At 38.3% G+C, this 26,342-nt stretch overlaps 3 protein-coding genes across 7 annotated transcripts in view; 2 read left to right on the top strand and 1 right to left on the bottom strand.

The window, feature by feature from the left end:
- Nucleotides 1-16,403, top strand: part of LOC107186625 (casein kinase I isoform epsilon-like) — a 33,479-nt gene extending 17,076 nt beyond the window's left edge. For 2 of the 4 annotated variants that reach the window (XM_015574522.1, XM_015574521.1), the window contains exons 9-10: nt 15,476-15,547; nt 16,248-16,403. In XM_015574522.1, coding sequence (XP_015430008.1) covers nt 15,476-15,500 — 25 coding nt within the window. In that variant the 3' untranslated portion in view covers nt 15,501-15,547; nt 16,248-16,403. Of the gene's footprint in view, nt 1-4,980; nt 6,078-15,475; nt 15,548-16,247 lie in introns of those variants that run through there. The other 2 variants (XR_001516183.1, XM_015574523.1) reach the window with 2 other exon arrangements.
- A 495-nt stretch (nt 16,404-16,898) lies between these two features.
- Nucleotides 16,899-20,172, bottom strand: LOC107186558 (L-xylulose reductase). Its single transcript, XM_015574453.1, has 5 exons — nt 20,138-20,172; nt 19,606-19,881; nt 17,752-18,181; nt 17,371-17,519; nt 16,899-17,127 (listed from the first exon to the last, which is right to left on the bottom strand). Exons 2-5 carry the CDS (start codon nt 19,655-19,657, stop codon nt 17,024-17,026), a joined length of 735 nt encoding a protein of 244 aa, XP_015429939.1. The 5' UTR covers nt 19,658-19,881; nt 20,138-20,172; the 3' UTR covers nt 16,899-17,023.
- Nucleotides 20,173-23,962: 3,790 nt separating this feature from the next.
- On the top strand, nt 23,963-26,025 carry LOC107186576 (BAG family molecular chaperone regulator 2). Of its 2 annotated transcripts, none has more exons than XM_015574472.1 (4): nt 23,963-24,354; nt 24,633-24,745; nt 25,338-25,568; nt 25,659-26,025. In XM_015574472.1, exons 1-4 carry the CDS (start codon nt 24,144-24,146, stop codon nt 25,674-25,676), a joined length of 573 nt encoding a protein of 190 aa, XP_015429958.1. In that variant the 5' UTR covers nt 23,963-24,143; the 3' UTR covers nt 25,677-26,025. The 2 variants fall into 2 exon arrangements, with proteins under 2 accessions (XP_015429958.1, XP_015429957.1); XM_015574471.1 differs by having other exon boundaries at nt 25,648-26,025.
- Nucleotides 26,026-26,342: the final 317 nt, after the last annotated feature.

Below are 26,342 nucleotides of genomic sequence, written 5' to 3'. Positions count from 1 at the left end.
GATTGTAATTTTGAGATTAGGAGACATTAGTATCGGGGATTAATATAGAAGATGTTCGGTTAGTATGAAATTATGTAAGATCTTTCGTTTATCTTGTCCGTTAACAATTAAATTACCGATATATACTATTCAGAATAATTAGAGAATTATATTAAGTTGTATCATATGAAATTGTCGACAATCGATCGATTAGTGAATTGTACATGATTATTTGTTGCGCTATTTGAAAAAATTTATATTATTATTGTGCCTTTCTATCTCTTTTGATTATTGAATTCTCATTGTAATTGTTTTTCTTAAAATCACCTTACCGAAACACCCGCGGTATAATTTCCATTCTGAATTCTTATAGTTTTCAGGATAATTAGTAATATGAAGGCTTCGGGTCCGAAATTCCCAATGGCACGGAACACGTCGACAGCGAATTCTGCGATAAATCGAGGGTGATGGAAAAAAATGCAGCTTATCTCGAGCTCGTTACACTTGGTGCTGTCATCAGCGTGATTGCATGGGGAGCGTTGCACACACAACCCCAGGGGGGCAGTCATCGAATGATCGCGCGCGCGCGTATGTCAATATAAAAACGCTCCTCCGCGAATCGTGGAGCCCAACCGCGGATTCTTCGTTCCGTCGGTCGCTTTTTTTTTTCTGTTACACTCGGTATTGTCCGATGATGTTTTCCCGCGGATTATTCTTGTTCACGAGCGTGTACAGGGTGTCCCAAAATAGCTTCGACTCCAGAAAATCAGGGGTTCCTGGGATGATTTGAAACAATTTTTTCTTTAGCAAAAATGTTATCCGAGGCTTTGTTAACGAGATATTAACGAAAAACCCGGACCAAGCAGAGCCCGAGTCTGTCGGCCGAGCTCTAATTGGTCGGGGTTTTTCGTTAATATCTCGTTCACAAAGCCTCGGATAACATTTTTTGTTAAGGAAAAACTTGTTTCAAATCACCCCAGGAACCCCTCATTTTCGGAAGTCGAAGCTATTTTGGGGCACTCTGTATACCGTGCCGGGCAATACGAGAGCACACACACACGTTTCTCAGGAGTGGTCTTCGTTTAACACACGACGATGTGTGAACCGTGTGTACAGTAGAACTTCGATTAGTGTCCGAAACGATTTACAGCCGTGGTGGCGAACCTTGTTATATGTGCGTGTAAAAAAATTATATATAATAGTTATTGAATCACTGACGTGCCTGGCAAATTAAATTAAAAAAATTAATTATTGCCGAATTTTATTCGGACTATTTTAAAAATTAGCATAGAATTTCGTAAAGATGAACTCATAACTTGTCATATAAGAATCAGTATCATTTATTTATTAATAAGATTTTTGCTGTTGTACAGTGGATGCCAAATTCTTTGTATCAGGTCCGTGTTTCGCCACATTTAATAACACACATGTCGAGTTAGATTCATCAGTTATTCCATTCCTTAAACTATCTTTTATAAAATTCATTTCGCAGAATAATGATTCACAAGCACATGTAGAAGAGAGAGTTGATAATATACCTGTTAGATTTTTTAAACAACTATAGGTTTCGGATACGGTGATAACAATTTTAAAAAATCTCAATAATTCATAAGTGGAGAAATGGTTCAAATGCCAGCAAAATTTTCGTACATGCCACATAGGTTCGCCCATGCCACATAAGTTCGCCCATGCCTGATCTACACCATAATTACAGCATAAGTGCTCGGTGTTTATCCCCACCAGTGAGGGTGGAGTTCCCATTGAGCCATCGTGAGAATCAGTCCCCCTTTACTTTTTCACTCGCTGTCCTTTTCTACTTTCGACGATGGTTGCTATATTTAGAATCGATTCCTCTACTTCATAAGCGCCCGGCCTCGATCCCAATTTTCGGGCACTAGTCCAAGTTTTACCGTATTATGTTTATTGATTTCTTTCTAGCCGGCTATGGAGGTTACGTTTGCTTGCGAACTAGATCTCTCTCTCTCGATGTGGATGTCGGTGTTAGTTGCATATTCAGCCTCTGATTTAAGCCAGGTCACACAAACACAACACACATTTTTTTAGTAGATTGGTGTCTTGATACCGTGGCATGGTTGGTTTTCTCCCTCGATCGTCTAGTGATCCGGGGAGAAGTTCAGAGGGGAGAGCACTTTATGTCATTTGGAAAGAATGTTGATGATCACCCCGATTCCACAGTGTCGTTGTTAAAAGTATCTGTTATTATTAACCCTTTGATTGCTGTCGATATTATTTCACGTTAAAAGCACTGGCAGTTGTCAATTGGTAGTAGAAATCATTCAGAATTCTAGTGAGAATTGTAAAAAGATTACTAGAAATTTCATTTCACTACTACCACAGTAAATCTTCGATTAATGCTCGAAACTGCTTTGGAACAGTTATCGCAGAGGAACACTATATCTGCACCTCGTAAATTCGACTGGTCGCTTGATTGGTCCCAAAAGACATTCCACCGGTAGTGGGGGATGAAAGCAGAAGCATTTAACGTAGAGATCATTCCGATCGTGTATCGAGAATTTACTGTGGTTCTTGGTGATTAAGTATTCAGTGTCCATAAATAATCATTACAGAGAACACATCGTTGTATCCTTCTAAACTGTAGAATTCGACACAATTCCAAAGTGAATGTTAATTGGTGCACCGTGAATATTCTTTCCAAATGCGACGTTCGTGACTATTTGCCTGCTATCGGGGTGCACTGGGATGGTGGTCTTTCCTTGGTACACGATTATTACAAGTCTCTTATAATTTTACATAACACGATTAATAGGAACGTGCTCGACAGAGAGTAATTTAGCTTCTTTTTACGCTGTTCTGGGTCCCAGTACGTTCTCGTAATTCCTTTTGTTCTGTCCACTTTTATTACCCACATTTGCAATGTGAATTCCGGATTCGCTGAGTGAACGACGAAGACACGTACGATGTCACGTGGTCCGTGTGAAGATTGCTTCCACGTCGAGACACGTTGCACGAGGATCGTCGAAAGGGATCGAGATCGATCGAGTTCGTCGAAGTCAGAATAATAATAACTGAAGAATGTTCATTATTAGACAATTTATGCAAAATTACATTTCATGAAGTGAGGCAAAAACAAAAGTGTAGGAATTTCTGTCTTTTAGTGTGTTTCACTGAGTCCGATAGGCATAAAATCAGCAGTCTAATGATAAATGTTCCTTCAGTTCAACAATAATCTACAGTAGATAAAACTTATTGTCGATTTATGCTAATGGATTTGCCATAACCTCCTGTGACAGGGCTTTATTTAACTTTGACAGGAACAAATTGGTGTCTATTGAACGTAACCCACAAATTAAAACATATATGCTACAAACGTTTCATTATAAGAAGAATAACTATTTTCAGTACAATTCTATAATGACTGCAGAAACGGTGGAATGTTCAGACGGTGTTAATCCTTGAAACTCGAACGGTTTTGATGATGTGCGTTCGTTTGGACCCCCCGTGCATCATTCCTTTTAAATAAATTTTTGGACGAATTTCTTAACGAATCAGCCTTCGTTATATTTGAATTTGTCGATTTTTTTACACAGACCAGGTACCCTGATATTTTTGAAAACTGTACTGTACACGTACGGCAAGCTAAGAGTTACAAAGACAAACGTCACAGGGGGTTAAATCAAAGATGGATCTCGATCGTAGAGCCTAGGAGTCGTTCACGCGTCGTCAAGATGCACAATGGCCAGGAAGGAAACCCAAGCTTCGACCATGTGTCAGCTGTTACGAAAGCACAGACTTTCACGTTTCTCGGTTTCGAGATACATATATTATCCACCGTCACGTCCGGCGAATAGGAGCGTAACGGAAAAGAGAGGGAAGCCGGACTGTCGACCGGACGATTGCGAAACGCTGCTTGGTAACTGGTTACTCCACTTTATCTCAGAACGTCTCGTAACCTTCGGATAAAGAAAATTGTTTTGCTGTGGAGAAGTTTTGCACCATTCGACGAGTGTCGAGCTTGAGCCTTAGAAAATATATATTCTTCTTATGGTGATTAGTCTTCGATTCTCGATTGATTGGATAAATTAAAAATGTTGCATTTTGGAAGTACATTTGAAAAATCTTATTTGGATGGTGACTGAATTTTGAATGAACTTCGAAAAGTACTGTTCCATTTCAATTTTCGGTGTTAAAAGTCTGAGTCACGGTCTTTTCTGTCTTTTTGTTTCTAACGTCCACTATAGTTGGTATCCCTAAATTCCATTTTGCTTCTACACTTGAAAAATGAGATCTTTAATGTATTAAATAATGTATTAAAATAAAATCCTAATTTAAATCTTTTTAGTACAGTGAAGTAACCAAAGAGCGTATCGTAATCCCTATCAGCCCACATTGCCGTACTGCATTAATCGCTATTCGATCATTAAACTAGAACTACCAACAGTGATAAAATGATTAGTTCGTTAACTCTTGTAAAAATTATTATATAATGTCAGAACAGTGAAGAAGTTTGTTAATATATCGATTTGCATATTTTCAACAGGCTGGCTCTTTCACTAACGCGATAAAAATAAAAAAAAACACATTAATTTTCGGTAATTCTAGTGTTAAAGGGTTGATACATTAAAAATTTTCTGTGAAACACAAAAAAATACATCGTAGTATAACATTAACAGTGAAGTATTTGTCAAAATTTCGATGAAATCAATGGATAAGACGTTGAAACTGACCATTGGGTAGACTTCCCGACCATCAGCAATCCGAGAATTCCTTATGCACGATATATGCACGTTTTCTATTTACATTCCGTTTCTTTCGATTTTCCTCGAGCGCTCTGACGTGAACCAATCGGAGCACACGACAAACAGAGAAAGAAAACACGCCCCATTTCTTTAATCTCTCTCGTTTACCGTAACAAAAAAAAAAAAAAAACACCGTATTAGACACCCGGTGAAAATCCCGGCGTCGAGAGACCCTCCGCAAGGGAACAGCCGCTTTATGTTCTCTCGTTGAATGTTTTTTCAGGTAACCGAAAGCCAACACACTAATTCTAAATCACGAAAGTAGGCAAAGAGGGGGCGAAATAATCTCCTCCTGTGCCACGGTACCGGACACGCCTGCGGGATACCCGAGAAATCGTGGAGAAAAAACGTTCGCCCGACGGCGGTCCTTCTCTCTTGACGGCGTCCCGTCGATCTCGAATTTCTTGCTTTCGTGACTTTGATCCCTCCCCCTTCTCCCGTTCCTCTGCCAGATCGATCGACCCTCGACACCTCCATGCATCCACGGACAGAAACAAAAACAAAAGAATCATATCCATATTCGTACACGCATTCGTCAACCGAGAAAACCAATTCACACTTGACTGTCAGAACGAACACGAACCAAAACAAAGAAAAACGATCATTTTCCGATCGTTTCGCTCGGAATCGACGAGATCTTTCGACACGACGAGAGACACACGAGTCCAAATTTCCCATCTAACGATCTTATCGAGAACCAAAAAAAAAAAAAAAAACCGTGAGCAAAGCGAAGGGAAGAGGGACGAGGAACACGGACGGAGGCCGAGAGAGAAAGAGCGATAGACAAAGAGAGAGGGAAAGGGCGGAGGCCCCGTTGAAGTCATAAAATAAAAGATAAAAAAAATGAACGTTTCGATCGAATGAGATATTTACGGTGAGCAAAAGGGGGACGGTGGCGCGCCTAATGTCGCTGTTTTGTGTGTCTTTTGTTTTGGAAGCGCCAATGCGACGGCAATGGCCCCGCCCACCATCCGGAGGGACAGGCTAGCAGGCTGGCACCACAAGTGAATCAACGACACCAGCAATAGCAGGCTCGTCGTCAACGTCGTCGTCGTTATCGTCGTCGTCTTCACCATCCGGAACAACGCCGTCATCGTCGACAGTGTCGTGTCGGGCCAGTGTGTCAATGGCCGCTTAAGCTCGTAACCGACACCACTATACAGGGGATCGATCTCCTGACAGGAGCCAGGTCGACGACGATCTATTCGGACCGATCGATCTAAGGATTCCTCTTGAGAACCACTCCGTGCGTCAGGCCTAGGTGCGTCAGACCTCTGTGGATCACACCTAGGCGAGTCAGACCTCTGTGGATCACACCTAGGCGAGTCAGACCTCTATGGGTCAGATCTATGTGCGTCAGATCTAGATGCGTCAGGCCTGTGTGGGACAGATTTGTCTGCGCCAGACCTCTGTGTGTCAGATCTACCTGCGTCAGACTTCTGTGAACCATACCTAGATGCGTCAGGCCTCTGCGGGTCGGATCTATGTGCGTCAAGCCTCTGTGGGTCTTGAACGAAACCCAGCGGAAGGTGTCTCCACTGGACTGGTCGATACTTCGAACGTATGCCACGAGTTCTGGAGTGTTCTGTGGGAAGCAGACCGGGTCGAAACATCGGAACGATCGCCAACCATGGACGGTAGAAGCTGTGTTGTGGTCTCGAGGGAGATCCTGGTTGACCTTCTTGTGGAACTCAAGGATAATGGAATCAAGTGGGACGATCTTGTATCCAGGTCGATTTTTAATACGAATGACTGTGTGTTGACCGATTCTCAGGCTGGAACAGTAGTGGCATGGGGAGCAACCGCGGTGAACGAAATAGGTGATCGCCATGGAGATCGGTTCGGTTCGATAGAGAGGGTGCACAGACGCACATAGTGTGTCTGGACGAAGAACATTAACGCGGATGATCCGTGATCCTTGGCAGGTCGCGAGTGTGTACAGTACGCGGCTTCGATGATAGCCCTTGCAACCGTCGCCATCTTGGTGAACCTGAACTGTCTGGTATTGGAAGAGATTCGAGGCTTGAAATTGGCGCGTTCGAGCCTCGATAACGATCCTCGGTTAGATCTAGAGGTAGAAGCGAGGGGAGGGAGGGAAAATGAATTTTTATTTTTCCTTGTTGCCGGATCTGACAGTTTCGTTTTGGGGTGAGTTCTCGGTAACTGACACGTCGACAGCTACGACACGAGTCTTTCCGTAAGAAGGTCGTTTTTGTTCCACGAGCCAGCAGAAATCGAGATCAGTATCGTGAGCTTGTTTTCTTTTTGTTAAATAAAATATAAGTTTTGTTTAATCGGCAAAAGGATGAGATCACTCAGGATTTCAAACTGATCGTTACGTTTATGAACGTTTATGAAGTCAGAGACCTTTTTTTTTTTTTTTTTTTTTGTTACGTTTAAATGTAATTCGAATGTCGTACGAAAGAGAAAAAGCTGTTGCGATCATGTTCGTTAAGATTCGTGAAGCCAGCGGACAGGTGTGTTTGCCAGGGGGCCCGGGATCGATCGATTGTATAAATAATTGTAGAATTTTGCAACCGTGATTTGTACATAGACAAAATCGCGAAAAATCGATGGATGGACGAAACGTGAGGGGATTTCACGGGCGGCTCCGTGAAGAAAAAAAATAAAAACTCGTGAACATCGAGAACTCTCGAGGATCTCGAACAACAGCGGATCCGGGGACTTTTTAACATTTTCTTGATGACCCTTGAGAGACACGAAAATGAATAAACGGCGAGACGAATATGTGCACTTTGATTGTGATGAAACGTGCTCGTCGCTGTTACATTCGGGTCGATTTAGATGTTCGCAACGAGACCCGATGTTGTTCTTTTTTTTTTTTTTTTTTTTTTTTTTTTTTTCTTTGTCATGGACCAACGTCACGATATTACGTCCGGTAAACGAACATGACAGTGAATTAACGTGTGATTTGATAAAAAAAAGAAAGAAAGAAAAACAAAACGCATTAGGAATACAAAGTTTATATTATAATAATATACCCATCGCAAAACGGACCGCGGGATGTGTTTGTAACGTTCACCGTGTGTGTGCGCTGGGATAATCAATTGAAAATAAAATCTTTTATTACCGAACCTCATTAAAACCTATAAATTGTTTTCTTACTTTAGGTTTCTAACACACACACACACACACCTTTGTGGGTTTTAATGATGTTTTCGTTTTTTTTTTATTTTTAACCGAAGGAATCCTCTACTTACCCTTTTTCTATAGTCTAATAGATAATTAATAGACTGCGGATGTTGTGCATTTATAGTGTGTATCCGAAATCCTCAGAACCTCGATAAACAATAAACGAAATCGATATGAGAAATGATTTTATTTTGTAATCGTTTTACAAAACACGCGTAAACTAATCTCTCTCCGTTTTCGTTTCCCGGTTCTCTCGGTGGTTTAACCTCGCGAAACATTCATTTTGCATAAACATTCGCTCTCTAATAATCGAATGGCTTCGTTTCAATATATTTACGTCCGGTGATCTATGTCCGAAAAATGTATGTTTTATTCGGTAAGTCCGATGGGCAAGATGATGTCACGCTTGTTTCGAACTAAGAAACAAATGAAAATGTGGAGGCGTGGTCTGTGAAAATCGGTTCGCTAAATGGCCCCCGGTCGGCGACCGTGTTCAAGGGCGTCACACCGTGGCTCAGAATCAAAATTTAACAGATCGAATGGTCAATAGCAAATTGTCTTTTATTTTCCAACGAAGTCGCATCGACCGATGTTATTAACCATGGAAGATTTGTTCCAAACATTATTTTTCTTCTCAGCAACGTTTCTTATTGTTAATCTTAACCAAAAGAAAAATAGAACAAAATTCTCTAGAAACTCCCTAAAAAATTCATACTCATATTGGGAACACTGTTAGCGAATAATTACGTAATCGAGAATTCCTAAAATCGAGAAAAATCTTTTTTTCGTTCATTCGCTTTTAGTTGAATAAACTTATAAGTTTCAATATTTTTTAATTGTTTCGGCTAGGTATGAGCTGGTGAATTTCGATTCTTATGGCGATCGTTTGATAACAGCTTTAAACGCTTCCCCCGTTCAATCGACCTGCTTGCCTCTCCTCGACCTGTGTCGCGTCTTCTTCAGCCTCGTCTTTCTTTTTCACACGATTCGGCCGTGGTGTTGCGTGAGATCATTGGTCGCCCCACTGGTTTGGTTCTGTTCATGAGTTGGTGTCGAGAGAAACGATATATCATCGAAAGGTTCTCCGAATGAAACGGACAGAATGGTTCGGAGCTCTGTAAACCGAACACAGTATTGAATGCTGTCGATCGTTGGCTCACTTTCAGAGCTTGGTTCGGTTTTGTGGTTGTTTCCGAAACGACGGTGTGATTGTGACAGCGAAAGCGAGATTTAGACGAAATTCGGGGAACGAAAGTACGTTCAGGGCCAAGAGGGTTGCCTGTGAATGATACCGAATAGGAAAGATTAGTAACGATTGAGTATTAATGTTGGTATTTAGGTGAAATATGTTATCGATGACCTGATACCAAATTATGTGTTCTTCTCATTGCCAGGACCGATTGGTGGTCCATTTCAGTGTCTTCGTTTTCGGTGTCCGGATAACGGGCCGTGTGCAGAATTACTTTCAATTACAATGGACAGTATGAATTGTATAATTTGATAGTGAAATTGAGAATTAAGAAGAGGGAAAGTGATCGTAGAAAGATTATCGACGAAGAGTACCAAACTCTGTCTTTATTTCGACATCGGGGCTTGGTTCTGTTCGTGATTAAAATTCTACCAAAAGAAGAAGTTTATCCTAATTGTTTAAGAGGAAAAGTCTCTTTGTGAACGGTACTTCCGTATGACTGTGGTCTTGTTCACGATTGTTTAGATAGGACGTACGAGGTGGCTTGAAAAAAAGAAGTTATTGTAAAGCATAATTGGATATATTAAGGAAGAATAATGAAGTGGCTATAGGCAGGAAATATTGCCTAGAAACCAGTATCAAACTTTATCGTCTATGTACCGTGCAAAGTTGATAACGATTGTAATTGTTTGTAAAAAGTAAAAAAGAGAAAAACCAACATTTATGTAGCCCAATCATCGGAAAAGCGTGTGACGCTCTCTCTGTACCTAACAAAAAAAAACCAGACGAAACCTTGTAATTTTAATGTAGAACGCGGTTAGGAATCAGGAAACGAGAGACGTTTGGGAAACAAAAAAGAGGATTGCCAATGAACAGCACCAAACTCAGTCTCTTCTACCGCGTTAGAAAAGTCTCTGCAAGAATATCTAATAACGAGTCGGTACAAGAATCTTCATAAATCCATCGAGCACTCTGATTTTCCAGTTTCAAATCGATAAAGTAGAACCATGTCGAGATCAGTGACGCTTTCGAAGATCAAACGTGATGTGCGGTTTTCTATGGAATTTATTTTCAGATTCGTACTGTGCACAACCAACCGCGGATATAATATAGGAACGATAAGTATAAAATGTTAACGCTGTTCTTACTTCATTAATTGGAAGCAGAGGAATCCGAGTACTGGACAGATTTACGATCAGTTGCGTCGAATGGCCCTCGACATTTTGGTTCTTCGGTATTCATAAACGGCTGATACTTGCCGAAACTAATAGTCATATGCGGCTAAAGCAAATATGATTGGCTTCAGAATTCCAAGCTCTATCACTCTGTTAAACCTCATTAAAAAGTCAGCGATACACCTGGGAACCTCTCCTTATCAGTTCCGAGGAGCTTTCGAACACACATCGATGATTTACTGTATCCACAAAAATCAATGAAACTTTCTTAACAATAAAATGCCAGAAGGGACAAATAGTTTCATTTAAGGTCTCCAAATGTACATTTCTTTGGTACGTGAATATTCCAAAGAAATCGAAGTAGCACAGTGTGACTCGTTTCTAGATAAATTCGTCAGAAAAGAGACTTTCCTGACGCACTGCACTCACATTGTGTTTCTGTGTGCGTGTTCTTCGTCCTCGTGTGCAGTTGTGTCTCGTGGTACGCGCGTAATTTCGTGTGCTCGGACTAGGATGAACTTCCCTTGGGTGGAGGAGAGGAGAAAAGAGAAGAGACTTGCTCTCGGACTTGCGTGAAAATACGAACGAATTGTAACTCGCGGAGAACGCCTATACAAAATAATTAAGCAACATGTGCAATACACACTTTTTGTACGAGCCTCCGTTCGCAATGATACAAATTCTAAAATAGTGTCTACGATATTAATAGAGAATAACTGAAAATAATTATCGAAGGTTTTTCTTCCACGTGTGTGGTCCCCTTCAATATCTCTTTGATTTATTTTTTACGCGTTGTATTATCTTTTTTCTCTCTTCACTCCGTTGAATTTCCGTGAAAAATGAGACGGAGAGAATAGAATTCTGTAACCAGAACAAAGATGGCTGCAACCAAAACAAAGATGGCCGCCGCGCTCTCGTACCGCTTACGGTTGATCCTTTTAAGTTACGAATTCATTTACCAAGGTTCTCATGTCTATTATGCATTAAAATATTCGGGTGTTTTGCAAATGCAGAAAGTTAACAAGATTCTGTTTCGAGTCTGACATTATTTACTTATTTGATCACAATTATAACAGTCGTCGCGTCGAAGAAAGAGAGGGAGGAGACAACACGAGAGTCCGAGAGAAAATGAAAAAAAAAAAGAGAATTCGTTTTTCGTCGTGAACAAATTTTCTACACGGGATAAGTGATTTAAATATCGAAAAACAATCGACCAGACCGATCGAATCGATCGAAAGCTTCCGGAGGCAAAACATAACCTCTTTTTCATCTCTGCATATTCACTTCTATCGTTCGCCATTATACTTTCCATTCTCTCTCGTCACTTCCTGCCTCGGTGATTTCCCTCCCTCTCCTCTTCCCGGATAAAACGTATCTTGTATAAGTATCGTCGACGCGTTGCACACGAAAACGGCGAGAAAAAAGAACACCAGCGAGGTGAAAAGCAAAAAAGAACGTGATAAGAAATGGTTATATATATATACATAAAAAAAATATGTATTATACCGACACGTGTTTTTCTATGTATTTTTGTTTTTTTTTTCATATGGTAACCACTCTACCGCTACTATCATTACTATTACCATTAACTATTAACTACTACCAACTATTACTACTACCAGTTACTATCGCTGCTGCTATCACCGCTAATTACACAATTCGCTAATGTTGTAAAAACTCGTATAGGGACACGAATTGATCGCAACGATCTGCTCGGGAGAGTGGGGGACGACGGGACAGGATCGATCGGGAACCGGAAACGACCGTGGATCCACCGTGTGTCGCCGTATTTTAACCTTTCGTTAGCCGTTCAAGATAGTGATTTTACTTATTGATGGATCCAAGTTGCCTTTTTCTTTCTCATCCCTCGTTTCGAATGCGCAACAGAATATCGACGGCCGTGGAAGGGTTAAAACGCGTCGTTCAAGTCTGATTTTTTTATCTACCTTATGTTACATACAGCAGCGACAAAGATTACGATCCAAGATGGAGGGTTGTCTTCCAATCTTTCATCGCTTCCGAAACAATCTACTTGATACTTTTTTTATTTTAATCTCGCGGAAGTGGTGGAAATTGGGTTAAAAGGGCAATAGACCATCGACACGTTGTATTATGATACAATGGAGGACGTCGAAATTCTTCACCATTGTCGATATTAACACCAGAACTACCAAACCCGTCAAAATGATGGATTGCAAATTTCTGATTTTACGATTACTGAGATTATAATAGTGCCTTTGGCGAAATTTATATTGACTTTTAATTCACTATACATTTTACATTGTACTATATTATGCTATATATTTTGTATATTACCATATTATACAATTTAATTTACTGGTAGTTTTAGTGTTAATGTCATCAACATCGCCCATAATAATTAGTTTAAATACCGCGTGAATAGCTCCCATTGTACGATACTTAACTTCTTGTAATTAACATTCGACACAGAGAATTTCGACGGCTTCCGCTCCCATTTACTCCATTTTCTTCGATCGATATGGAATTTATCGCTCGAACGACCTCTCCTCGATTCGATCCTATCCGTGAAATATTATTTTTTATTCGTCCAATCGTAAGGATTGGTTAGACTCGATCGAACTACCTCAAATTCGAAGGATTTTATCGCAGACGGTCGTTTCGCTGATTGTTCGTGGAGATTTTCATGAAAATTTCCATACGTGAAACGAGATGGATCATTGAAGTAATCGATCGATCGAGGAACGTTCCTTCGTGCTTTTCAAAATCGAGGAAACGAACACTGCCACGCGCGAGCGATTACCCTTGCGCGGTTCCCACCTGTTCACGACTGAAAGACACACGGAAATCGCAACGATCCGTCGCTTCCGCCTCGTAGATCGTCGTAATACCACTTGAAGCTCGAGCACAAAGAAGATCCATTTCCGAGGAGATCGATGCCCACCGTAAAAAGGGAGGGTCCGACAGGTTCCTCCATTTCGGTTTTTCTCTGTTTCACCCTTTACTTTTTTAAGGGCCTAGAAACACCCCTCTCTCCTGTTTCTGAACGCCGAGGAGAGCCTTATGTCCCCTATCGCGAGGTTTCTTCTCCACGCGAAAAAAAGAAGAACCGCACGAAAATTGCGAAATCAAGCGTGGAATAATCGTGTCACACTGGGTAAATTATACCCTCGACGAAACAGACGAAAGAAAAATATCGAAACCATTCTCACTGGGGTCGTTCGATGATGGAAGATATCATCCACGAAGAGAGGCGTTCATCGACGATCCCCCGGCATCGGGGTTATATCCTGCGATTCAATGTATCTTAACCCTCAGACACCACACTATGTTCATGGTAAAAAAATTATTTCTCATTATTGCAATTATTACTGTTGAAATTCTCAGAAAATTTTTCCCTACGAAACGTGAGTTCAGTTTGCTTTTATTCTCTTCGAATTTTTAATCATCAAAAATTCAAAGTCCCAATTATACAGTAGATCGTCGATGAGTGTTCAGACGTGATCCCCACCACTGGACACTTAAATAGTTCCACGGGGGACTCCTTAATGGAGGGGATGACATCTAAACATTCATTGCCAAAGGGGTTCTCTGATATGATTTACTGGATACTTTGTCCCACGTAAGAGTGCAATTATTTTGTGTAGCGAATCCCCACCCTACTTGTTAGGTAGAAAATGCGTGGAGTGGGGGGACATATAACCAGTGTCATGCGAAAACTGATGGGGCTGTGCAGATCGGTCGAAAACTCGTCCGAGCTTGAGGTTATTCTTACATGGAACGGAGTTCAGTCATTCAGTCACGGTTGTGCTCTTAAACATCAGACTTCTTCTTCGTGTTTACATATAAGTGATGTGGGGTGTGGTGTCCGAGGGTTAACTTTTAACCGAACAGAAATTGTATCGGGCCGACCGGTTTGTATATGTACATACATGCAATTATTATACCGATGAACGATTTAAGGGGGAGAACGAATGAGAAGATTGCCGTGAATAAAGAACCGAGAGTGTGTCGCGAGGGAGAGGCTGTTCTGTCTCCTCTTTGTTTGCGTGTTCTCTCGTGTGTGCCTGTGCTCCCGTTCGAAACGATTAGGTGAAGGAATAAACGAGGGAAATCGGAGCGAACAAGCGTAAAAATTGTCTCTCTTTGTTGTACCATACGAGGTGCGTGGGATGAGAAGAGTGTGTGCTTTTTTTTTTTTTACCTCTTTTTGTTTTTGCTGGGCCGAGAGCCATTCGGCCCTCGTTGTCTCGTTTCTAGTTTTTCGCTTCCGGGGAGGATATACATATATGTATACAGGGTGAGTCACTTCACTGTACTACGGAAATTTACTCATAAATTAAATAGTTTACACAAATGTTACACGAATGTGTAACAAAAAATGTTTCAAACGAAAGTTGTTGGATATCGAGTGTGAAATAATTTACGAGTAAATTTAGGTGGTACTGTTAAGTGACTCACCCTGTATAGTCTGTGATCGAGATGTAACGAACTCGTGAAAGTTTTGGTTCAGAACCCACACCCATTGATGATAGTTTTCATAACCTGGAGCTCTATACGAGCACTTATCAAGAATTTACTGTAGGTCCCTACGCGTGCAACGCCATCATTCTTCTTGCGATCTACCATCTTTTGTTCGATACAGAAAATATCAATCCTCCTATCAATCAATCAATCAATCTAAACACCACCAAATATTTAGAGAACTGACAAATTCGCGTGTATCAATTCTGGCCGTTACGACTTTATTAGTTAACCGACTACAACTGGTACCATCTGATATTCGTAGCATTTGAAGAGTGAACCATATTCCCTTCAGGTGAGACAATATATCCCCCAGTAAGCTTAGAGTATTAAATTTGTTTGTAAACTTAAAGAAATAAAAAGAATTAGATAAAGAAATTACTCTAAAAATGATCGTCCTCAGATTCGAAGAACACGCTTTTACAGTCGTTACCCAAGAGAATTTCACGAGTTCGTTCTGTCTCTATTCACCAGCTGTAAAAAGAGAAGAGATGCGTGTGTATGCGTCTGTGTCTGTTAATGAGAAACCGCGAGGGACAACATAAATATTCTTTTGGGCTTTCGTTTGCACTCCGGATATACGAATACATATTTCGTTTATCTTTTTTTATCATCGCACGATCCACCTCTTGCCATCAAGCCAGGCCCTGGAGCTTCCTCTTTTCTTTTTCTATATTCACGTTTTCGTTTCTTTGTAGGTTGATGAAAAGCACGAGCGGCTAACGGTCGACTTGATCGACGCCTCTTCTAGGTACCCGTGGATCTCGATCGTAAGTGATCTGTTCTTGTTCTTTTTTTCTTCGTTTTTTTTTGTTCCTGTTTCGTTGGGCCGAGGCTTCTTCGGGGTTCACGGAGGACGAGGCACGAAGGGGGGCGGGGTCGATCGGTTTGCTTTCTTCGGACTTCCATTTCTTTTTTTTTTTTTTTTTTTTTTTTTTTTTTTTTTTTTTTTTTTTTTTTTTTTTTTTTTTAATCTATCGAGACGCGACTTGTACACAGGCGTGGCATAATTATAAAACCATCATGAAAAATGTCTATTCTTATGCATAGTGGTTCGAAAATAAAAACGAACCAAGTATGCCACGTCTGGCGGATCGCGTCACGTTCAACCCTCGAAAAGAAGAGTGGGATCGAGCGTGGAAACTTTATTTTCGCGTGAATTATCGATTATTGTAACCTTATGCGAACGAATAAGCGAGTAACCGAATGAAATAGTCTATAATAATAATAATTATGCATTAAGAATCGCTGGGTGTGAATAAACAAATGAATTGTACATCGAGCGTGAGTCGACGGCGAGATTACCTGACGATTATTTTCGTGGAAGAAACAAAAAACAATTGTGTCTTTTGCAAAAGTGTCTTCTGAATTTCGCGTTTTTGCTCCGTTAGATTTTTTCTGTTCGCCTTGTAGAGGGGGTAAAAACGATTAACCGATTTTAACAGCCGGATAAACGAACGTTTGTTTTAGATCGGCAATGGCGGGGGGCCGGAGAGCCCAATGGCTGCGTCTTCGGTAAAATATTTTCGGAAATAAGACGTGTCTCTTCGACGGGGGAACGAAGTCCCCCCATCTAGTTCAATACTAATAAAAGAAAGAGAGGAAACGAAGCATTTTTTAAATTAAAACGAGATAAACGAAATTGACTGGATTTATAGATTTTTCACTTTGCTCCCCGAAACTACTCCGATATGTCCCTGTTTCCTCACGTCACTTTTCCTTTCTGTTCGCCAAGAGAAACGTTAACCTTTTCGTTACCACTGTAGCCACATGACTACGTATTTTAAATTACGATGTAATATATTAGTATCATGTACATTTTCATATCTGTGAGTAAATTATAGTTTCTTCTGATCTTGTATAGATAGTATGGCACAAATTTAAATGTGCATTTAAAAGCTTGTCGATAAAATAAGATGTTATTGGTCCTTTTTTTTTTCTTTCATTTGATGGCATTCAAGTGTCGAGCATTGTTACAAATATAACAGAAACGTACAAAACGATCTAGCTTTGTTCAGATATTTCAAAAAAAGGTTTTTTCGATCAAAGGTAAGAAAAATTGGGTTTTATTATGTATAATAACATCATAATAGGAATTATTACATATAACTGTGATAAAAGTAAAAAAAAAGTTTACAAATAGCGAATGATGAAAAACGGTTTTTGATTTTGGTCATCTATAAAATATTATTGTCTTGTACGCATTATTGTATATGATTTTGAGGACGAGCAGTGTAATCAGCAATTTAGGTCGCCACAAATCCACCGTCGATGGGTAAAGCGACCCCGTTGATCATGGAACTCCGATCGCTCAAGAGGAAGACAATTCCGTCCACAACTTCGTCCACTTCTAAAAACGTGTGTCGTCACAAAAAATTCATATTGTCGTTAAATGTTCTCTTACGTGAATCCTCTATACAGGGTATCGCAAAATTATGGGACAATCCGTAACATGTATATTCGTAATGCACATACAAATCGTAAAGCACTTTTCGATTTGTATTTGCAAAAGGAATATGCATGTTGCGGCTTGTCCCATAATTTTAGGACACCTTATATAAACGAAGGTTGAAATTGGATTGTAAATACATACCACCGAATCGACCCAATGGTATCTTCCTGATCATTGGTTCTGCCTTTTCCGGGTTATTCCAGCCTATTTTACCCATTTCCGTCATGATCACCGTCGGGTTCACGGTGTTCACACGAATATTGTGCTGACCAAGCTCAAGGGCCATTGTTCTGAAAAAACGAAGAGGTATCATCTTACTTTCAACTTTAACTAATTTACTGTACATTTTACCAGCAATGTTTGCGAAACTATCGATGAGCCGAATTAAGGTAAAAACTATTGTCTGCGTGGTATAACTATCACTTTATCGATAGTTTCCATGAATCATCTAACTCTGAGTAATCACTGCCACGGTGATAAAGGTGGTAGCAAGATGTAACGCTTAAAATGCGGAAACCTTACTTGGACAACATGTCTACAGCTCCCTTGGAGGCGCAGTAGACAGCGTGATCCTTCAGGGCAGCAATGCTTGCCTGCGAAGAGACATTGACAATACTGCCACCGATTTTTCTCTCGATCATGTTCCCAGCGACCACCTGAGAGACGTTCAAAATGGATTTCACGTTCGCGTCGAAGGTTAGATCGAAGTCTTCCCGCGTGGCCTCCAAAAATGGGTTCAAACGAGCAACAGCGGCATTGTTCACCAAAAGATGTACTGGCAGAACGGACTGAACGGCCTTTCTGGTGGCGTCCCAGTCGAGAAGGTCCACGCAGACAGCCTGGATACGAGGATCCTCGGCGCACAATGTGTCCAGGTTCTTCTTTGTCTTAGACAGGGCGATCACTTGCGCTTTGTACTTTGAGAGGCGAAGAGCCAGCTGCCTGCCAATGCCTATGATTGTATAGGTCAGAGTTGGGCAAAATGTAACCTAATTACGAAATCTAAATTGCAATTACAATTATATTGTAATTTTACAAATAAATTTAGTATAATTAATTACAATGTAATTTTAATTGTCTTGTAATTGCAATTGTGTATTGGATTTTGTAATTAGATTACATTTTGCCCAACTCTGGTGTAGGCCATGTAATTCGTTAAACTGGTCAACTGATTATATCGAGAGTATCATCTATAACAAAGTTTCAGTTGATCAGTATAGTATGCACTGGTCATATTTTTTTTTTAATATTTGAAGTACAAAAACAATGGTTTCATTGGAATCACGCGTGTTTTTATTTAAACAAGATTGTTTATGAGAATAAAAAAAGAGCCAACAAATTTTACGCGGGTATTCCCAAGCGGTCACCCATCCGATTACCTTAACCGCGCTCAACGCTGTTTGACTTCAAAGATATATAATATCAACTTTTTCTCCAGTAATTGCACTTATGTGTGATTCCTGCAATTAATGCTTAACCTACTACTATATTTTAATCAGTCTAGTAATCAATCTTCTAGTGTGTGTGTGTGTGTATTTGATTCATGTGTGGTATTTTGTCTTGTGATCAGTTAAGAAGGGAAAATTACGTTAAAAAACTATTCTATTGTGGTATCGGACGAGAAATGATTCGTTCAGCGTGATATGATGGTTGACCGTAATATTAAGGTTAGTAAGTGAATAAAATGGAACTAGAATCGCGAATAATTTGTACGTTTGAAACGTGAACAAACAGTCAAATATTTACGTTTTTCGTGGAATATTCTCCAAATTTATGCGCGTATTGTAACATTCGATTACATCTGCATTGCACTATAATATATTCATATCTTTACTTCTATGAAGGTTATCAAAGTATAGATCAAAAGTACTGATAATATGCCGTTATTTCGTGGTTTAGTACATAGAAGTATCTGTTGTGTATAGTAAAAACGTTTCAGTTTCTCGTAATTCGTATGCTTCTTATATTTCTTGTGTTAATTCTGTATTTCAAACATTTAATTGCGCTTGTTTATGCTATTTCTGTAGATATTTTAGGAACTAACAACATTTTTCTCTAAATTACTTTAATACAATTTGCAGAGGCTTCATATTTGTTAGAGAATTACTGGAGGATTAGAAAAAAATGTATTTAAATTGCAACGTAACAGTTGTCAGTTGCATCATGTGATCATTATTATCATGATTTATTAACCATTCAGTAGAAAGTGGAAAAAAAAGTGGAAAAAAAGACTCTGATTGGCTCCATTGAAGTTCTCACAGAATAACCGATAATCTAACTCCGTTTAAATGGCATACAAATTATTAAATAATTTCAAGTTTAAATTTACAAAGTACTAAATGCAAAATCTGCATGTATGCGTATTTTATACCGTACCTTGTCCAGCACCCGTTACGAGAATCCGTTTCCCCTCGAAGTCGATATTCATGGCTACGAAGGCGTCTGCTAACTGCTGCGTAATTTTGCTTGTTGAATATGTTTATAGTGTCTGACCCCACCAATAACCGTCAATGGTGTACAGTGCTATCAGTTTTGTGAGCTCTGTCGAGTCATTTCAAACTCATAACTGCTCATAACTCAGACGCCAGAATAACTCTCTGAACTTCATTCAAAGTCGTTGGAACTTTTTGGCGGTACATATAGCAAACTAACCTATAAAATGTTTTCCATTTTGGCCTCAGTGTATTAATATAGCTATTCTTAATTTACTTATTTATAACTTCAAGCACGAAACTACGAGTCATACAAATAAAATGAATAAATAATGTAATGTATGAAGTACGAAAGAATCTGCTCGTGAAATATTAATTAATTTGGTAACAGTGAAGAATTCTCCTTTTCTTTGCTTGGTTAAATAAATTTAAATTGATTTGAACTCCTTATTAATTCTTTAAGTCTTTGTACTTACAGTACATATAGGTATCCAAAGATTCTTGTTCTAACTAGACAGGTTGTGTTTATCTTTAGATTTTTATAGAGTATTTTACAAAAAGTAAAATGAACCAGAAACTTGTGTATCCTATCAAGGATTCTGTCTGGTACTAAATAAAATACTTAAATTTTTTAAATATTTAATAAAAAATAAATTTCTGTTTAATTCTCCTTCTCATAATATCGCGTAACAAAATTTATATTTGTATAATCACCCACTATCTACTTATACTATTTATTTCGTTTGTTAATGCTTAAAATTTTATACTCTTTGTACAAAAATTTGAAATGCTTTTTCGCGCCATGGATTTCAAAATGTTTAAGGTTGAAAGGTAAACAGTCGATTATGTATCGATAGTTCGATTGAATCGTCACAGCGAACGGCAAGGCGTACCTGTCAAGTTCATGTTTACCAAAAAATTCGTGGGTTCTGCTAGTCTTTACTCTTCATCACACTATCAATATGCAAGGAGAGAACTGATCAAAATATAATATAGACGTCGTAAACATTACAAATGTTTCGATTGTTACTCACTTGAGGGTTACGTACCATAACCTCAACGCACCAACTGTTTATCTCTACAACGACATTGATACCAAGTTGTCTTCCTTTATTTGGAGTACACAAGTTCGTTTTATTAAAAACGATAAAGGAATACTTGAATTTCAACGGTTTTGAATAAGTCATTAACCATCCAAAGAAGAAATAATAATTGTTAGTAACAGGAATTGCATGATCCTGTGTTCGATCTGTCTATCTGATTATCTGTTGTATTGAGATCATTACAAAAAGAATTAACTGATTATCAGTTAATAAATAAATCTCTTGATATCAATAGTGGAAACTAGAATTGATCTCTGCGTGATTATTACAACAATGAACACAATGGCATCTAAAGTCTTCCTGGCCAGTGGTGGCACATTTCATCGTGCTTTAATCTTCATGCTGAAACTTGGATGGCAATCACGTTTTCGTATACCCATGCTGTTGATTATGCTCATTGTAGCTATGGACAACAGACTTCAATTAGAAGTTGTAGAATTACGGAGCACAGAGCAACATAATCATTTGTGATTAAGAATCTAGAAAATTCTTGTAGATGAAGTATTTGAAAGCTTTAGGTCTGTATATAAAATATGTACAATTATTTAGTTTTTATTCTACGTCAGATAAGTGTTTTAAGGGTAAAAGGGTATTGTTGAGATGTGAATTAACTTTTGTTACAATTTTTAATTATTGTAGACTGACCATGCATTGGAATTGTGTAGGTTAAGTACATGAACAAGTAATTGGGTAGCATATGTTTTAAGATGTTTATTGTATGATGCAAATAGGATAATTTGTATTGAGAAAATTGGTATTATCATAGGGTAAATATGTATATATAGATATTTATCACATTTAACATATGAATAATTCTATATACTGTCATTATTTAGCTTAGAATGTAAGTTTAGTTGCAGTGACATAAATAAAATAATTTTATATTTACTTAAATTAGTAGTGTTCAGAATTATGACATTTTGGATTAAGTTATACATTTGAGACTGATGATTGACATTTCTTAGAATGCTAGAGTTATATATATGTGTAATAAAATAATCAGAATGTTTTATGATTGCAATTGTTATTTAGTTGTAATGTGTATGCATAAATTATGCGAATACATATATTTTTAATACTATGTACGTGTAAGTGTATACAGATAACTGTAAAATCTATCTTAGAAATATGTTAACTTTAGGAAGCTCAAATAGTTACAAATTGTTGATGATAGAAAGATGCACATGGCTAGTTTTCTTGTTTATACATTTAAGTTAAGTACATCCTTTTTTAGTACTTTGTTGAGTTAATTACTGAAAAATGAAGTATTAAATAAGATTAGACAGAAAAGAATTGAAGATAATAAAATGCATAAAAAACTATAAAAATGTTGATAGAAGTCATGGTAAAAGTATTATCTATTCATAATTCATAAGTAATTCATAGTAGTTTAGTACTATGGTTCTCAATAATTCAAAATTTTAAATGTTAAATGTTCTACCCAGACACTGACGACATAATTCTTATTGTAAATGCTTCTTGGCATTTACTGATAATTTTGTTAATTGTTTACTGGTTGTAAGTACTTGTAGTGAATGTTAATAAACAAATTTAAATGAAACTATGACTCCACTTTCTCACACACGGGGTCTCTTATGCAGGCTGCGGGGGTTCTATGACCCCACTTTCTCACACGCACGGGATCTCTTATGCAGGTCCGGGGGTTCTATGACCCCACTTTCTCACGCACACGGGGTCTCTTCAGCTTGCTTCGGGGGCTCCGTGACCCCAGATACTCAGCCCACGTGATCAAAGGCGCCTCCACCGGGGGCTCCGTGCAGGGTCTATAGCGCCACCACGTGGGGCTCCGTGACCCCACGCTCTAACCCCGCGTGATAAATGGCGCCTCCACCGGGGCCTCCGTGACCCCACGCTCTCACCGTACAGGGTCTATGGCGCCTCCAGCGGGGGCTCCGTGACCTCACGTTCTCACTAGAGATGATGTGAACTGCTACTTGTGAATCACTCGTGATTCGATCACGTTCGTTCTCAATCACGGTAATTTTTCACAGTGATTCGTGATTTCTCGTGATCGTTTCTGATTGGTGAAGATACCTAACAGTTCTTTACACGCGACACATAATCTGTATATTTTATATTTTATATTAACGACATCAAAACAAAATTTCGAGTTATATCGTATAAAGTAAAAGAATAATTAGAAACAATGAAGAATAATGAATAAATTAATGATTATAAATTATAATCTACATGTTACCTAGCAAATCATTCTTTTAGAATTTCTTGTTTTTTCTACTGATTTTTACAAACACAGTAATGTAATTCATCGTAAAATCATATTGAATACGTTTTTCTGTTTAAAGATTAATGACTTACGATTGCAGTGAGCAAATTCACTCAAGATAAAAAAATCGCAATCACGGTCGTGAATGAAGTTAAATCACGATCGTGATCGTGATTCGACGATCACTGTGATAAATCACCGTTAGTGATTTTGCACGCCATCTCTAATAGATATATATATAAGACAATATGTAATTTATCTGTTACAAATATACAAATGTAAGGCAAGATATAAAAACGAATAAAACAAGAACATGTAAAAAGTAACATTCATAAAATGTCCATTAACGATGCATTTAGAATAAATTGTCTTGTAGTTAAGTGAAAAAATGTATACTTTTCCGTTTCATGTTTTATGACTGTCATATTTATCCCTTAACCTTAAACTGAAGCATCGGATATTTTTATTCCCGTCAAATCATATAGATACACACAATATGAATGGAATAACACTTCATTTGTGCTAATAATACCCAGAATTCATGCTTTATCGGTAACGTCGGATATTGACACTAAAATGGTAACAGGGCTACGTAGCCCTATGAACGTGGAACAGAAAAAAGCATTGCATGAGGGGTCTATTCTATACCTAGTCGGTGATAATACACATATAAATCTTATACATACATGTATATGCTGTGATTTTAAACTGATGTAAAAAGCTTGTAGAATCTTGTCCTACGTAGGTGAGACGAGTGAATTGACTGTAATTCCCGAATTTATCGTCTCATAATGTAGAGGGCAGCAGAAAAACTCTGATTTTTTGCACGATCGGTATTTCAGAACATGAAACACGAAGTTCCATAAGATGATAAGTCTATTCTATACGTTGTCTGTGATTCAGTGATTGTATGTGTGTGTTCGTCGTTCGCATAGTTCTATCAGTCATCTGCAGTCATTTTTTTGTGTAACACATTCAAGAACCGCCAGTGTACGCAACGAATTCCGCCGACAAGAGTTAATCCGTTATCGACGCGTTTCCATTACGTTTCCCGGGTGAACAGAACTTTTTGTTTGATAGTCGCGTGACATTCGAACCGTTTCGTCAGAGAACAGTTTCGAGGATTCTGTAAAAATGGATAGCCCATTGCCGCATATTTTGGAGAGCGCGGATTGCGACGGCCCAGGGAAACCGAAAGACAGGTTAGTTAGTCTTCTAGATCAGATCGAGGTTCACGTAGAACAATTACGAAAAGATGCCTCACGGCTCGAAGAAGAGAAAGACACACTCCTGACCACCTTGGACACGCTTAAAAATAATGAAATCCTGACGGGATTAGAAGACAGTAAGTGTTTATCTCAACTTATTCCTCGAATGCAAGGTCAGCTTCTCTAACATGTCTAGAAACATCGTCGACAATGTTCTCGTTAATTGTAGAATGTTCTCAACGTTGTTAAGCTTCTAGAGTTTTCCGCGACAAATGTAAATAATCGGTGTATTTCATATTTTTGTTCTTTGATAGTTAATACATATTACGTGCAGAAACAATTGACATGCTTCTTTAGACGAAACCTCCGCGAGAAAGTACAGATTTTATGAATTAATACTTAATTTTTAAATCAGCTGACAGGGATGATGTGTTAAGGTACGCTGAGAGATTATCTGTGCGATGTTTAACTGTTGATGTTCTGGTAAAAATTCAACGTGACCACATTCAACAAGAAGCATTGCATCAGGTATATGTCATTCGTAACATATTATAGTTAAAGAAATATGATATGGCGAACTTGTAAAATGTTTTTGAATTGTCAGAAGTATTTTTCATACCCAAATTAGGTTTCCATAAGTGTCATTGTAAAAATCTGTGCCCTTAAAATGAGATGATGTGTGAGGACATTTTATGACTTTGCTATACCTTGTACAAGTACATACGACAGTGTTAACACACTATCGGCCGGCGATACTTTGCACAGATTGCTACCAACGGCCGGCGTCAACACTTTTTATTTTAAGGAAAATTGTTACAAAAGTAGTATTATGTATTTATAATTGCGTATAATATTAAATACTTCTAATGAAGTTCAGAAAGTTCATGTCGCGTTCGTGTTTACAAAAATTTATCGAAGACAAATTATTCGTTATTCTGAAACATCTATTTTTAGACGACCTGCTGTTTACGGACATTTTTATAACTAATTTTAGTCGACTGCCCAATAGTGTTTTAAAAGTATAATGCATTGACTTCTGGATTCAATTAGTTTGTTTTCATGTTTGTGCAAAAGTAAAGTTTCTACTCAAGAAGTTCTCATATGAAGTATTTCATTTTAGGTAAACAGTCTGATTGATAATCTAATAATTGGTCTTCGAGATGATCCAGCTGTGACTAGACAACGTTGTGCATCCTTCGTGAATGCTTGCACCTCGCATGGGTATGGTCAATCAGATAAAATATTTGAAACTGCAATTCTTGGATGTACCATGGATGACCAGAAAAGAATTAAGAAGAGGTTGCAGGGCTTATTGGATTACATTGATAAGATGCGCAACAATTCAATTACTGTAAGGATACACTTTAAACAATGCAATTTTAAAGAAAGCATACAAGAAACTCCTGACACGAGCAAGTAATCTATGTTAGTTGTTCCACAGGAGCTACGAGGAAAATAAAAGCTAATTAAACCAGGGTGCTTGATGATAATTCAATGGTGATGTTTTATGGTAAATATAGAGAAAGCTGTTACTTATAATGCATAACTGTTACCATCTCTGCATATATCATGATTTTCTACAATACGGCCATTGTAGAACTAAGTTTCTGTGAGGTTTGAGAAAGACAAAACCATAATAATACTTCACAGATATTCTTCTGTTTGTTTAAAAAATTTGGTGAAGTTTCCAGAATGAATACTTATAATATAATTTGAGAAACTATGGCGAGTCAACAGCGTTCTTAGAATATATATTTGAAGTAAAACAAACTTGATGCAGTATTCGTGTCTAGGGCACAGTATTTTTTGTCAGATAATCTTAATGATTTGATACTATTAGAACAAAATATATTTTTTTGTTTTTTTTTTTTAATACCAGATTTATGATGATGCACACATTATTAGAATCACGTGAAATTTTATCTTTGTGTGAATATCATACATGCGTGACTGCTGGTTAGTCATTTTAATGTGCCTACAATGTAATAATAATTATTTCGAATATTTAAAATTGTTAATACTTACTATAATTATAAAAATTTACAAAACTGTTCAAGGAAACTGAATACAATTTCTGTGTTAGAAATCTGGCTTCGAACTTCTTTGTATTCTAAGAAATTATGTA

Source organism: Dufourea novaeangliae, unplaced genomic scaffold (genome assembly GCF_001272555.1).
Source record: "Dufourea novaeangliae isolate 0120121106 unplaced genomic scaffold, ASM127255v1 scaffold65, whole genome shotgun sequence".
NCBI classification, from domain to species: Eukaryota; Metazoa; Arthropoda; class Insecta; order Hymenoptera; family Halictidae; genus Dufourea; species Dufourea novaeangliae.
This window is presented reverse-complemented; position numbering and strand designations above follow the sequence as displayed.